The sequence below is a fragment of the Fragaria vesca genome, linkage group LG2 (assembly GCF_000184155.1).
Source record: "Fragaria vesca subsp. vesca linkage group LG2, FraVesHawaii_1.0, whole genome shotgun sequence".
Lineage (NCBI taxonomy): Eukaryota > Viridiplantae > Streptophyta > Magnoliopsida > Rosales > Rosaceae > Fragaria > Fragaria vesca.
This window is the reverse complement of record NC_020492.1, coordinates 23,406,031-23,421,364: the sequence shown is the minus strand read 5'-3', so window position 1 is coordinate 23,421,364 and position 15,334 is coordinate 23,406,031. Positions and strand designations below refer to the sequence as shown.

The window sequence follows — 15,334 nt, the reverse complement described above, 5'->3', positions numbered from 1 at the left end:
AATATATATATATATATATATATATATATATATATAGCACCACACAATTTAATCATAGATAGTGCCGCGAAAACATAATTAGACAACTTGTATGCAAGTGTAATGAGATACGATGATTGATTTGGATCTTAAAAATCAAATAAAGTGAAACACGACACGACAACACGTAAAGCTCTACATGCTGTTTTTATCGACATTAATATCAATATACCAGATGTGATGAATCAAAATGCTCAACATGCACCAAAACCTGTGCTACTCATTTGGGAAACATCTACCATTAGACATGCCCCCAGAATAAATACTGTTGCAAACATAAATTTGGCCATGAAGAACCGATTCAAGAAAAGGTTCGATGAAATCCGATCAGAAGAGTCTAGATAAGTTTTATAAGCAGAGACTATCCATGTTAAAGAATCATGCTATAACACTTCATCCTCTTAACTATTAAGAATAAATTGAGATTAAATCACAATCAACGTTACTATGATTTGAATATGAGTATGAGTTTTCACACCTAAACTCTTAGAAACTCAACCACATAAGGTGGTTAATGTAAGCTAAGCGTAGTCATCTACATGATATACGTAGAAACTAGGTCGTGTACTGAAGACTTTCCCAGTATAGGTAGGTATGTAAAATCAGCTCAGAATCGACACGTGACGTCGAAACCCATCCCGGGGTTATGGCCCGGCCCAATCCATATATCTACACCTCGACTTGAGCTTATTTGCACGTCCGTTACTTTTAGATATTTTGCTGTCGACCAAAAGAGAGTGACTTGAACAATGGGAACAATATCCCCTAACCGACCTACAATTCCTCTAAATACATAAACACCCCCATCTCTATACTCCAAACATCAACACCTCTCCCTCTCCACCGAGGACATTTTCGTCATTCCTCACTCTCCTACCCTAATTCGGGAGCGAACCATATCGGATAGTTTCTTCTTTCTCTCCTCTTTTCAATTCGGAGAGTTTCAGTCCGCCTAGGGTTTCGATTCGCCCTCCGATAGAGATTCAGAATGGGAGTTCCGGCGTTCTACAGATGGCTGGCGGAGAAGTACCCGCTCGTCGTCGTCGACGTGGTGGAAGAAGAGCCGGTTGTAATCGACGACGTTTCGATTCCGGTCGACACCAGTAAGCCAAACCCTAACGGCGAGTATGATAATCTCTATCTCGATATGAATGGGATTATTCACCCCTGTTTTCACCCCGAGGATAGGGTACGCTTCTCCGATTTACCTCATCGCTGTTAAAATCTTGTTTCCTGTGAAATTCAATCGGCTGTTACTTTTTGTTACCGGATTCGATTCGTGTGTGCAATTTGGGCTTGAGTTGTGTTAGTTTCGAGTTTGTGAAATTTCGATTAGTTTTTACTGTTCGATTGTGAAATCAATACCGAGCTCTGTTTGTTTGGTTGGACCTGTAATTTTGTTAATTGTTTTATCGATATCTATGCTATTATCGAATGTGTTATGCCTAAACATTATGTTTAACTTTCGCAGCCTTCGCCGACTACGTTTGATGAGGTGTTTCAGTGCATGTTTGACTACATTGATAGGCTTTTTGTGATGGTGCGGCCGAGGAAGCTATTATACATGGCCATTGGTGAGTGTTGGAATCGGAACTGAATTATGACAGAATTCTATGTAATGTTACATGTAGTTTTGCAATACTAATTGTTGAATGCAATTGATAGATGGTGTTGCCCCCAGGGCGAAAATGAATCAACAGAGATCACGGCGGTTTAGAGCTGCTAAAGATGCAGCAGATGCGGTACGTCCTTCTGTGGATACTAGGTGGGTCCTCCATGTGTTTGCACGTGAAGGGCTTTGCGTGATTGTTAATATTATTGACTGTGTATATACTTCTGCAAAACTAAACTTCAACCTGTGGATGAATAAATATGCTCTTTTATATGTGTGTGCGGAAATGCATATCTGCACTATGAACCTCTTCAGAAACACAGTAATTAAAGCCATTTGTAGGATTTCAGGCACTCTATTCTCCCATCTTACCATATCCATATGTTTGATTGATTAGAAAAGTCTTGGTTGCTACACATGTCATAAACACAAGATAGTATACTAAGCTGTCCAAACCTCAAAGAAGGAAATAATATCCTGCTTCAAGTGAAGGGACCTGATGAAGAGTGCCTATGCAGAAAATAATCTTCGTCCACATGAATTTAACATTATTGGAAGTGTGCAACTAATAACCCAAACATGAACGATACAAAAAGGCTTCATTTGCTTGACTTACCTAAAGAACATAGGAGAACCAATCGGTGCCTCTGTTCCTATCTTTGTCTGCGACAACTTCATATGTGCTTGCTTGCTACACATTAGGTCTACTACACATGTCATGTATTGCTTGTCTGCCTCCAAATTAAGTAATAGAAAAGAACTAATTCTATCCACTGTTGACTTTGTAGGCAGCTGAAGAAGAAAGGCTACGTGAAGAGTTTGAAATGGAGGGGAGAAAGCTTCCACCCAAACTGCATTCACAAACTTTTGATTCCAATGTCATTACTCCTGGAACTCCATTTATGGGTGTTTTGTCGATTGCATTGCAGTACTATATTCATCTGAGATTAAATAACGATCCTGGATGGAAAAATGTTAAGGTATTTTTTTTCATTTGTCTCTTTCTAATTGTATTATGACTGTTTTGCAGTTATTTAAGATATAGTCCTTGGTTAATTTCTTAATGCTGAAACGTATATGTGACTTAATGTTTCTATTTTTGAAGGTTATTCTATCTGATGCAAATGTTCCGGGTGAAGGGGAGCACAAGGTTATGTCATATATTCGTCTTCAAAGAAATCTTCCTGGTTATGATCCAAATACACGTCATTGCCTGTATGGTTTGGTATATATCTTCCCTTTTATTTATAGGTGAAGTTTACTCTTGCCTCTTTCTGCATTGCCTTGAAACCACCCTGATTGTGGTATAAATGTCTCCTCTGATTGACAGGATGCTGATTTAATTATGCTTGCCTTGGCCACCCATGAAGTTCATTTCTCTATTCTTCGAGAGGTTTGTCTTTATGATTTTGCATTTTCAAATGAAAACAACATTGTCTCTTTACTGTTACCTTTGGTTAGAAGATGCTGATTGAAGAATTGTGTGGATTTCATGTCGGTTCCCTACCACGTTGCATTTTCTTTTAAGTCACGTGATTCCTTTGTTTCCAACTAATGAGCGTGGCCTTTGGCAATACAACATTTCAGGTTGTTTTCGTTGCTGGACAGTCGGACAAGTGCTTCCTGTGTGGTCAGGTGGGTCATTTAGCCGCAAATTGTGAAGGAAAGGCTAAACGGAAGCCTGGAGAACTTGATGAGAAAGGTGATACTGTGGCTGTGGCCAAAAAGCCGTACCAGGTTAGAATGTTGCCATACATATGTGGTGGCATTTATAAAAGAATCCTTGAAGTTATTATATTTTCCAAAAGCCTCAGTCTGAAGACTTCTCAGTTGTGCAATGAATACAACAGTGAACTAAATTTGTTTCTCCCTTTGACTGGTGATACCAAGTAAATGCTCATATGAAAATACAACTACAGCATGTCTGGTTGTTTGACCCAAACATCAACAATCTTATCTTTGTAAATCCTGATAAAATTTTAGTGTGGTCTTATGGAAATAAAATATGAAATTCTTTCTCACTTACTAAAAGATAGTTGCTGAAATAAAATTATTGGTGACGAAGCAAAAAGTGGGGCATGTCTATGGCACTAACTCCGTGCCCTGAATAGTCATGGTGCTAGATCAATTTTTTTCTATTGTTGATCATTATGTATTTCAGATAATTTATGAAAAATTTATGATATTTTTTTAGTTGTATATCTTACACATTGCACTTTCGGCAGTTTCTTAATATTTGGACTCTTAGAGAATATTTGGAATACGAGATGCGGATGCCAGCTGGCCCATTTGAGATTGATATTGAGCGCATTGCGGATGATTTTATATTCCTCTGTTTCTTTGTCGGAAATGATTTCTTACCTCATATGCCTACATTGGAGATTCGGGAGGTATGTTGAATTGTTGAATAAGTGTAGGGAACGTGACACTCCTGCACACTCCTTTATTTTTTCTTTTTCTTTCATAGAGAGAATGAAAAAGTTATTTTTTATTTTTTATTTAGTCTATCTTGCAATGCACAGAAGTTTTTGCGTTACCTCTTGTGGTTTTCTCTACATTTCATAGGTAAATATGCTCAATTGTTGATATTTCAGGGTGCAATCAACTTGCTTTTGGCTGTATATAAAAAGGAATTTAGGGCTATGGGCGGATATCTGACTGATGCAAGCAAGGTAATGATTGTTCTTTGTTTACTTTGCTATGATAATTTATGACAGGTTTCTTTTATAATATTGTTAGTGACTTATTTTTCGGTTCTCAGCCAAATTTGAGCCGCGTGGAGCATTTCATTCAGGCAGTTGGATGTTATGAAGATAAAATATTCCAGAAAAGAGCTCAGCTGCATCTGGTTTGTTTGTTTGTTTTTTTTTATTTTTTTTTATTAAGGATAGACATTTTAAATCATTAAAGATCATTGTTTGTTCTTTTCACTTGCCAAAATTTAGTGATGATTTGTTTCATCATTTGCAGCTTTCATGAGGGTGACCTCTTTTTTCTTTTTCTTTTATTTTGCGGGAAACGAAGTTAGTTACCAGTTATATGGTCTTTTTTTTTCTTTGATTTGGCATGCTTTGTCATGATTTTTTTTTTTTTTTTTCCCTAATAACTTTACCACAGTATGAAACATTTACATCTACTCAATTTTCTTCTATCTTCAGAAGCAAGCAGAAAGAATAAAGCGTCAAAAGGCACAAACTCGAAGAGGCGATGATGCGCAGCCCCAAGTGCAACCAGATTCTTTAGTTGCAGTCAATCGATTTCATGGTTCTCGTCTTGCTTCAGGTCCTTCACCTGTGCCGTTTCAACAATCTAGATCTGGTAGAGGAAATCCTCAAAAGGTTCCGCGCTTGTCTTCAGAGGCATCAACTGTCGGTGCTGCTATTGTTGAAGCTGAGAACATTCTTGAAGATGTATGTTTATATATAATTTTCCTACTAACTGATTTGTGATAGATGTAGATGTATAGTTTGCTGTACTATATGTTGTGACTTGCTTTCATAATTAGCATTTAATGATTTGTCCTTGTGCAAGCTCTTAATTGTTCATTAAGCTCTCATTTCTTTAATGTAAAACAGGTTGATGAAAACAAAGAAGATTTGAAATTAAAGCTCAAAGAGGTTCTTCGTGAGAAATCTGATGCTTTTAACTCTGAGAATCCCGAAGAAGACAAGGTTTGTGATATGTGATACTAATTTTTTTTTTTGGTAGATAACATGCTCATTATAAAGCATTTGAACGCAATTCTTGCTATGGTATTGATTATTATGCGGTGTTTATTGGTATAAGGTTATTCATATTTCATACTAATAATATTTTCTAAGTGAATGTGATCTATTCAAATCATATTAGTGCATGTCACTAGGAATGTCTCTGATACAAATGGCTAAAAGTAAATGAAGAAAATTGAACGTGCACCTGCATGACTATTTTTAGTGTAGCTGAGGTTGTATCGATGATATTAGTCCTTTCAGTTTACTATGGTATTCATTTTAGTTGCATCATAAAGAATAAGTTGAGAATTGGTTATGTAGGGTTATTCTAAAGGTGTTGGTCTGCTGTTTATTTCATGATTTTCTGTTGTGTGTTTTCCATCCTGTTATTATCTTAAAACACTGCATGCAAGTCAGTATATCAATTGATAATTGCATTATTTACTAAGCAGCCTTGATATCTTAAATTTGCTAGGTTAAATTGGGTGTACCTGGATGGAGAGATAGGTATTATGAAGAAAAGTTCGATGCAAAAACTCCTGAAGAACGTGAAGCAATTAGAAGAGATGTTGTAAGTTAATGACTTCTGCTATTAGTTATAGTATCCCTCCCCATTTTTTTGTCTTATATTTTGTGCTTTGTGTGGTTAGGTTTTGCGCTACACTGAAGGTCTGTGTTGGGTGATGCACTATTATTATGAAGGGGTTTGTTCATGGCAGTGGTGCGTATTTTGTTCTCCCTACCTCAACCATCTTGCTTGCACTTTATTACAGCTAAAAGTTTCTCTGATTGTGCTTTTGTACGATCAGTAAAACTAGGCAGATTTTGAGTACATGCGATGGTTGTCCAACCACAGCCTTTATTTTGTATAACCTTTTGTTGACTCCCAAATTTAGATTGGGTGTGTGCTTAACTTGTTTGTGCTCTATAAGGATTGGTATATGCATGTTCAGGATTGTGCTTTTGTACGATCAGTAAAACTAGGCAAATTTTGAGTACATGCGATGGTTGTCCAATCACGGCCTTTGTTTTGTAACCTTTTGTTGACTGCCAAATTTAGATCAGGTGTGCTTAACTCATTTGTTGTGCTCTATAAGGATTGGTATATGCATGTTTAGGGTTTGACTAACGTAGCAAAAAAGAAAGTTGAAATTTTAGCATATTAACTAGAGTGACTTTCTTCATTTTTTTTCTTTCTAAGATGTAGTCTTGAATTACCAAGATATAGTGTTCTTATCTTGATCCCTTATGCTTATGATGCCTGTGAATCATCTTTCAGGTTTTACCCATACCATTATGCGCCTTTTGCTTCTGATCTCAAGGACCTCGGTGAACTAGATATAAGTTTCGAATTGGGCACTCCCTTTAAACCATTCAATCAGCTGTTGGGGGTTTTCCCTGCTGCAAGGTATACTGAAGAATAAAGATTTTATTTGTAAATTTCAATCTACTAAATACTAATAAAAGTTCCTTTGTAGTGCCCATGCCCTTCCTGAGGCGTATAGGAAGTTAATGACTGATCCAAACTCGCCTATAATTGATTTTTACCCTTCTGGTATGTTCTGTGTCAACTTGTTTTGGTGGTTTAGATCTTATTTCAGTTGACTTGGTGAGATGCTATTCTAAACCTTTCTTTTTGTCAGACTTTGAAGTTGATATGAATGGGAAACGATTTGCATGGCAGGTGGGTTTCTATAATATTCCTTCTTGATGTTGAATGCGTATTTTAGTTTTGCGATGATGTTGCATCTGTAATCATTTAAAGTGGATTGACATCATCTTTTTGCTTTTCAGGGCATTGCAAAACTCCCTTTCATTGATGAAGTCCGTCTTCTTGCTGAGGTTGAAAAACTTGAACAGACATTAACGGTACGGTATCTGTATGAATTTGCATTAGATGAGAACACCTCTATCTTCGCCTTTCCACCCTTTCAGTGTCTTTCTTAAATGAAATATCCATTTCTGGGTGCAGGAGGAGGAAGCACGAAGAAACAGTGTGATGTTTGAGCTGCTCTTTGTTACATCTTCGCATCCTCTCTCTGTGTGCATATATTCTCTTGACAATCGCTGTAAACAATTGACAGACAAAGAGCGTGTTGGGGTTAAGGAACAAATTGATCCGAAATACAGGTTTGTGCTGTTGTTCATTAGATTTACTCTTAAGGATTGGAGCAACAACGTGTTTATTCTCTTTTTAGCTTTTGTTATAAAAGTTGGATCCCTTCCACAATGTAATTAACGTCTGCTCATTAGAAGCTAGAGCCATTTTAAAGTGGGTCAATTTTCACCAACTCCCCTCACTGCTAAAGCTTGCACCTAGCAATTCTCTATTGAATACCATGTCTTTTTTATTAGGAAAAACATGTTGATTAATTAATCTGTCACTGCTGAGAGTAAGATCGTGATTCATTTGGGATACTGCTGTGTTATATATCAGTATTTATATTTATTCAAATATTTGGAACATGATGAACTACTTTTTTTTTTTTTTTGTTCTCTACTTCGTATGTTGATTATATTTTAAGAACTTGTTGGACTATTTTCTGATTTTATTTAGGGATACATGCAGTGAAGGGATGAATGGCTATCTATCTCCATGTGCTGGAGAGCCCTGTCCCCCCGTTTTTCGTTCTCCTATTCAAAGCATGGAGGATATTATGGACAACCAAGTCATGTATGTTCTCCAAAAGTTCATCTGTTCTCTCTATATATTTGATAGGCACGTTTTATTTGCATTCCCAAGTAATTCCAGGGCCATTGGCTGCTGATTATAAAACAAGAATCGTTATTTTATTAAATGTGTACATATTAAGGGAACTGTTATATTTGTTATAAACAGAACGCTCATGAAAATTAGGAGGAATATTAATAGTAATATTATTACTATTATTATTTTCATTTTTATCTTTGCAGGGATGTTATGTGTAGTAAATAGAAGAGCCTGATTTGTGTTGCCTAATCTATGTTCCATGTTTGATATTCAGATGTGCAATATACAGACTACCTGATGTGCATGAGCATATAACTCGACCACCACCAGGGGTCATTTTTCCTAAGAAGGTATTTTTGTGCCATTAAGCACTATTCGCTTTTTTCTATTATATTTTTAACTTTGTCATGAGCTCAACCTGCTTTTTAGTCAGGGTTTTGTTATATAAAAATACACTTGGAATGGAATTCTTCATTACAAAGCGTATATTATATAGCAATGGCCAGTTGCTGTTTTTGTTTGTTCTGAACTAGTTTGCTGTTGACTGTTATAGCCCTAATGTTATGAAATTCTGGGAGTCTAATGTTCTCCATCTTGTAATATATTGATTTACATCAAATTGTCATTTTCAGATTGTCTCATCCGGGGATCTGAAGCCTGCACCTGTTTTGTGGCATGAGGATTCAGGGAGAAAGCCATGGCATGACAATTCAGGGAGGAAGCCATGGCATGATAATTCAGGGACTAATCCACAGGAAAGTTCTAGGTAAATCCTCTTTCTTTGTGCATATTCACTTTATTCGTTTTCATGTGTTTGTCCTTACACCTCCTCCTTTCTGCCCTCTGCATTCAGGCAGCACCCTCCTGGAAGCATTTCTGGAAGACAGCTTGGCGATGCTGCACGTCGACTAGTTGTTAATAGCTTACATGGCAAGACAAACAGCAATGGGTATGGCAGTCAGATGCCTACCCATCAACCACCTTATGCAGAACCTCCATATTACCCACCACACTCTTACGCAAGTAACGGAAGATATGATCCGGGACCCCACAGTATAGCACCACCTAGAACATTCCAGCATCCTCAAGTGCAACACCAAAATTCCTACCACCCTCCGAGCAGACCTCATTCTCAACATTATGATAGAAACTCAGGTCATGCATACCATCAGTCGGCCCGTCATCAGAATGGTGGGATTGCTTACCCTCATAGACCTGTTACACCAGCTCCACCAGGGGTCGTTCCAGGTCCTTATCCAGCTGCTGGTTATATCAACCTTCGGAATTACCAACAAGCTGGGCCACCTGGTTATCAAGGCCATGATGCCTGGGTTCCACCGCCCCAGAGTATGGGCAGAGGATACGGTCGTCCTCAACAATCTGCAAACCAATACTCTGGATTGGACAGAAGAGGAAGCAGGAGACCACCTTCGTCCCAGCATGGGCGGAAGTAGAAGAGTGAGCTCCTTGTATGATATTGTTGTACTATAGTTGGGTCTTCATTCTTCAATGCCCATGTATTACTTATTGACAAGTAGAGAGCGGATCGTCCGATCGGATGTCTCAACTCGTATCAGTTACATAAAAGAGGCAGACGCAGAAGACTCCTAGTTAACAGCTCCAAGTTGACACTTTGAGCTTCAGGTTTCCAGTAGTTTTCTTGTTTCCAATTGTATTGTAATTCTGTTTTGATTGACAGTGATCATATTTATTCTCTTTTTGTTGTAATGAAGACGAATAAGTTCTATTTATTATTCCTTAAAAATCGTACACAATGAAAAGTAAAAACAGATGAAATTTTAGTTTTACCGGTGAACTATTCATCTGTCTGTCGCACTTCAACACTAAACCAATTTTTGCTTCTTGTTACAATAATAATAATAATAAAAAAAGCAATAATATAACGACAAAGAAAACAGAATATATAATTATATCTAGATGATTTTTTTAATTGTTACGCACCTGGGTGAAAAAATGACGTACTAAAGGACGAGCTTAATTTTACGGCGAGGTGCCAGATCTACTTGGTCTCGAATCCTCCACTGGTCTTCTCTCTCCCAAAAGTCATCCAGGCCTCTGCTGCTCTATGCCTCCGCCATCTCCGATCATCTAACAAAGATCGTCGTATCGGCTCAGCAAGGACAAGGACGACCTGAGCCGGTAACGGAGGGATTGATTCAGTGAGTAACTGTGATTCAATTTGTTCCTCCGATTACAACTTCCTATATTTAGAAATCTTTTCGCAGTTGTATTAGTATTTGATACCTGTTTCGGTAATATACCTGAATTCCGTTATAGAGAGAGAGATCTATGATTTTTCGGTTGTAGCTGTTATTTGTTGTTAGCACATGCCTGGATTTGAATGCCCGCTTGTTTCAGGTACAAACGTCTACACCATTCCATTTATTAGATTCAGGTTGGTTATCATGAAGATATTTCCAATTTTGTTTGCTAGACACATCTTGCTTCATATTTAAGCGGAGAACATTTTATTTATTCTACCAGACTGTGATTTAAGATTCCGTGCTGTATTTGAGCATCAAGATAGCTAAATTGCTTCGTGAATAACAGAAAGAGTAGGTTAGGTTTCTTTTTGACTAGCAGAATATACGGATGTGCTTGTAATGTCCAGACATCAATGTTTATATAAGTTGTCTTGTGGTTTTTGATGGAACTACTGGAGTGATATGATTTCTGTAGCATCATAGTTCTCATTTTTTTGCTTGTTTGGGTGTGCGCAGAGCTTTGGCGTGAGCTGTCATTGTTGAGGGGAAAAACATCTTGTTTGTGCCATACTAGTTTGGAATAAGAGCATGTCGAGCGGTAGAAACACCCATTGGTGCTACAGATGCAGGCGGCCAACAAGGCTGCAAGGGCGAGATGCAGTTTGCCAAAACTGCAGTGGAGGATTTGTTCAAGAACTTGATGACATGGTTCATATCAGCCCACTAGATTTCTTTGGATCCGACAATGATGAGGACCGTGATAGAAGGTTTGGGTTCATGGAAGCATTCTCAGCTTGGCAGCAGTTGACAGACAGAAGAAGTAGTGATATTATAAGAGGTAGATCAGATTTCGTTCCTGAACATGCCCCGGGGTTTTCTCCATTGTTGATTTTTGGTGGCCAAATTCCTTTCCGCTTGTCTGGCAATGGTGCATTTGAAGCTCTGTTCAATGGATCTCCTGGAATAGGTGTTACACGGGGTAATGTGGGTGATTATTTTGTTGGTCCTGGCTTGGAAGAATTGTTTGAGCAGCTTTCAGCAAATGATAGGAGGGGCCCTCCCCCTGCATCAAGGATTTCAATTGATGCAATGCCAACTATTAAGATCACAAATAAGCATCTTCGTTCCGATTCGCATTGCCCTGTTTGTCAAGACAAATTTGAGCTGGGATCTGAAGCAAGGCAAATGCCATGTAAACATGTATATCACTCAGATTGTATTGTACCATGGCTAGTCCAGCACAACTCATGCCCTGTTTGCCGCCAAGAACTACATCAGCAAGGTTCTGAAAGTGGTCGTAGCTCAAACAGTAGAAGTAGAAGCAGTGGTAATACCAGTGGAAGGGAGAGTGGTAGGGAAAGCCAAGGAAGACGAAATCCTTTTGCTTCTCTGTGGCCATTTCGCGCATCTAGTTCTAGCTCTAGTTCTAACCGTAACCCACCACATGAAAGCAGCCCACCAACTGCTCGTGAAAATAGCAATCAAATGGGTTATTCAGGATGGCCATTTGACTGAGATTACAATGTTGGTGTGTCGCTTGCTTTTCTTGGGATCAGAATCTAAAGCTCTGCAGTTATTCTGCAATTTGTATCTGGTGAGTTTGGTGTTAGACTCCATTATGTTTTTCTTAAGGGTGTATGAATGGTAATGGTCGTTTGTTGTTTACATACCTCTTTCCATGTGAATAACTTTTTCTTCTATTATGCATGTGTATGCTTCTAAATATATGATCCATATATTCCCCCTCTTGGTTGACGTTTTTACATTTTTTGGCACACTTTAAAAATTCATGCACTTCCCTGAACTTCATAGGTCCTTCCATTTCCGTCACCCGGCCTCTGCTGGGTCTAGTTAGTTAATAGACTGCAGGGGCTTCTTGCAGTGCTTACATTGTTTGGCACACTTCCAAAGTTCACACTTCCAAAGTTCGCTTCTGGTGACTAGCTTCTACGTGCGAGTGCTTGGAATGGAAACAAGCTACAGCTACCTTCAATGAATGAACGAAAAGAAACGGCTGAAAGGGGCGGTGCTGCTTCCAGGACGTGGTTATATATATGGATTCAGTGTACTATTCTACTCTTGGAGATGGCTTCGTATTCTACTCGTGGAGATGGCCTCGGTGCTTGACTTGCTGATAATTCTCAACCAAAGCGCGCCAACTATCCTAAAACTCTTTTAACAAACTAGGAGCTTGTAACATTGAAACTACGGAAGTATGCTGAGGAATGCCCAATGTCCCAAACAAGTGCGGCTAACCATGCCTGAAGATGTTGTATGCTTTCCCGACTTTGTGGCCATCAACTGCGCAAATTTCTTCAAAAACTGAAAAATTGATCATTTGCTAAAAAAAAACGTGGACTATAGAACACGATTTCATAGTCAAAATCGCTTTTTTTTTTTGACAAAATCGTGAACAAAATCTGCGTTTGATATTCTTGCAGTTTGTCGGTTGGAGCAGCTCTCAAAAATCATGTTTAACTGGATGGTGGGATTGTGAAAAGAGTTGATTCCAACGAGAAAGGATGTTGAGATTTGACTTGTTTTTGGCAACACAGCCTCTCAAACCATGCCGATCCCTCTTTTGGTCAGATCCCTCTTTTCTCCTCCAGGAGCATACTCCGTTAGAGAGAAGCACGTAGAGGACTGCTTGCTGCTTTCTACGCCCCGCGAGAAATGGTATTTGATTAGCAATAATATCCTATAGATGGATGCTGGACTTTGAGCAGCATGCAAACCGATCGATGGATCATCCTGAGGTCACGTATGACGCATTTACACTTTCACTCGAGTATAGTATATTGCGCTATACGTAAGATCTGTAAAGAGCTAGAGAATTAGACTGATCCATCTCTCTAATTAGACAATATAATAGAACCCATCACAGTAATCGTGACCATTATTTATACAAATGTCTATTATCTATCTACTAGAATTCTGAATCTACCAAGACTACTAAACTATGTCGTTCATGCTAAGTGGTGCGTGGCTGCAACTTCTTTATTTGCCCAGTTCCCACTCACCAGCTCTTATTAGACCTATAACATGGGGGGAAAGCAATTTACATGTCACTCTCTAATCTCTCCTTCTAAGTAGAAGTAGGACTGCTGCTTTCCGTCGCCACGTGGATCGTTTCCGTAGTCTGAATAGTCATAGAAGTCGGCGGTCGGCGGACGACGACAAGTCCATCGATCACGAATTCTCTATCAGCTTGTCTCAGAGCTAAAAGTAAACGAAGTTGGCATTACATAAATGAACCGAAACAGATCGATGAGATTAGACTCGGAAAGGTCATACGGATACAAAAGAAGCAAGCAAAGTACCAAAGCACGTCATTGCTTCCCATAACCTAACCAGAATACTTATATACTTTGATTCTTTATACTTGGGAGAGGAGGCAGGTCGTTTCTAGTTTGGTTTTTCCAGATCAAACCCCCTTGTTCTGGAGATGTGTTCGTCTCAGAACCACAGGATTATATATAAACAACCTAATAATTAACCAAACGAATCCATTTGTTAGTGTAAAGACGCCAAAAATCGCCTTTTTGTGCAGACTATATGATTAAAGAACAACACGTAGAAATAAAGAATGAAACTTGTCTCGTTCTAAGCAATGTTCCATTGATGATGATGAGCCGGAGTTGCAGCTAGATACGACAGGTGTGTATGTAGGTGTTATGGCCGTTATGTGCAATTTGGTACTTTGAAGCTTAAGAAATATGCAACTAGCTAGCTAGCGTTGAGAAGAACTGAAGGGAATGAATACTATAGATGATATGATTGAAGAAATAAGAACCCTAACACGAGGCCACCCAATATATTTGAGACAGATTAGATTAGCTAGCTTGTGGGAAACCTCTTTGATTGGAGTATGAGCCTTTTAAATATTCGTCTGCAAGATTCATAATATCTTTTGCTATATATGTGGATTTTCACGTGTGTGCAAGATTCTTCGTATTTGTATATGTCTTTCTTTTTCTTTTTCATTTCTATTAATTATGAAAAATGTATAATTTTATCTTAGAAGGTAGATATATCAGAGGGTTCTTTTAGTTTTCTTTAATTTTTTGTTGGTCAAAAAGAGAAAGAGCAACGGGTTAAAATAAGGATGTGTGAGGAGATGGCACCAAGAGCGTAACACATTGTGCGTAAGCACGAACCTTTCTCATTTTGTATGTGGAGAATTTGACTAGAATGATCATGATCCACAAGGCATATAATTATTCCTTGCTACCTAATGTAATGCTTTCTTAAACCGGCTGTTAATTTGCTATTTGACCTAGCTATGCTTTCCGACTTGTGAAAGTTGTGGCTTGTGAGAGTTTTGCAAACCGGTGTTCTCACTATTGGTGACAAATCTGTTAAGGAAAAACTAAACAATCCCCTACGACATACTCTAATTTGTTTTTGGTTACAAGGAGGGGCTAAGAGCTCCAAAACAAGCTAACTAAGCAATAACAAGTCTCGATTGTAAAAGACCATCTTTGTCTTCTTGAATCTTGCCCAAAATACAAGGAGGCGGATTTTCAAAAAAATAGTGTCCCAAATTCAACGAGTGCCTATAATGAGCTAATTCATCTGCCAACATATTGCATTCCCTGTAAATATGAACAATAGAGCAATTTCAGTTCTTCAACCAAAGAGTTTTGCACACTGTGAGAAGACCATGAAGAGGATGTGCATACTCTAATTTGTTGTATTGTTATTATCGTTCAAGTAAAACAAATTTTAGATAAGAAAAGTAGAAAACTACAATGACTAGCAACATGGATCATATGTTAATTTTGCATAGAGAAACCAAGAAGAGTCATTTACGGCCCAAAATTGGAGGAAAATCATTACTTTATCGTTGCGAAGAGTTTAGAAGTTGCTTTGGAACTTTCATCGTCAAAAGATCAAAATGAAACTTACTTTGGAACATTCTGATGCAAAGCAATAGATCCAATGTCCCTCGATGTATCTTTCACATTGAACTTGGATTGATTGATTGAAAAGGAATGATCTGTCTGCGTACGTAGAAATCCTTGCATCGCATTGAAAA

General features: G+C 38.3%; 2 protein-coding genes across 4 annotated transcripts; both read left to right on the top strand.

Annotated features, from left to right (window-relative positions):
• Window positions 1-969: 969 nt before the first annotated feature.
• Window positions 970-9,865, top strand: LOC101312512 (5'-3' exoribonuclease 3-like). Its single transcript, XM_004291332.1, has 23 exons — window positions 970-1,228; window positions 1,511-1,613; window positions 1,705-1,781; window positions 2,440-2,631; window positions 2,757-2,876; window positions 2,982-3,044; window positions 3,239-3,388; window positions 3,877-4,041; window positions 4,246-4,323; window positions 4,413-4,499; window positions 4,810-5,061; window positions 5,227-5,322; window positions 5,837-5,932; window positions 6,012-6,082; window positions 6,641-6,769; window positions 6,840-6,916; window positions 7,005-7,045; window positions 7,156-7,230; window positions 7,334-7,491; window positions 7,919-8,035; window positions 8,346-8,421; window positions 8,704-8,837; window positions 8,925-9,865. Exons 1-23 carry the CDS (start codon window positions 1,028-1,030, stop codon window positions 9,523-9,525), a joined length of 3,159 nt encoding a protein of 1,052 aa, XP_004291380.1. The 5' UTR covers window positions 970-1,027; the 3' UTR covers window positions 9,526-9,865.
• A 159-nt stretch (window positions 9,866-10,024) lies between these two features.
• On the top strand, window positions 10,025-12,069 carry LOC101311822 (E3 ubiquitin-protein ligase RING1-like). Of its 3 annotated transcripts, XM_004291330.1 has the most exons (3): window positions 10,203-10,251; window positions 10,370-10,450; window positions 10,813-12,069. In XM_004291330.1, exon 3 carries the CDS (start codon window positions 10,885-10,887, stop codon window positions 11,809-11,811), a length of 927 nt encoding a protein of 308 aa, XP_004291378.1. In that variant the 5' UTR covers window positions 10,203-10,251; window positions 10,370-10,450; window positions 10,813-10,884; the 3' UTR covers window positions 11,812-12,069. The 3 variants fall into 3 exon arrangements, with proteins under 3 accessions (XP_004291377.1, XP_004291378.1, XP_004291379.1); XM_004291329.1 differs by lacking the exon at window positions 10,370-10,450 and having other exon boundaries at window positions 10,025-10,251; XM_004291331.1 differs by lacking the exons at window positions 10,203-10,251; window positions 10,370-10,450 and adding an exon at window positions 10,451-10,487.
• Window positions 12,070-15,334: the final 3,265 nt, after the last annotated feature.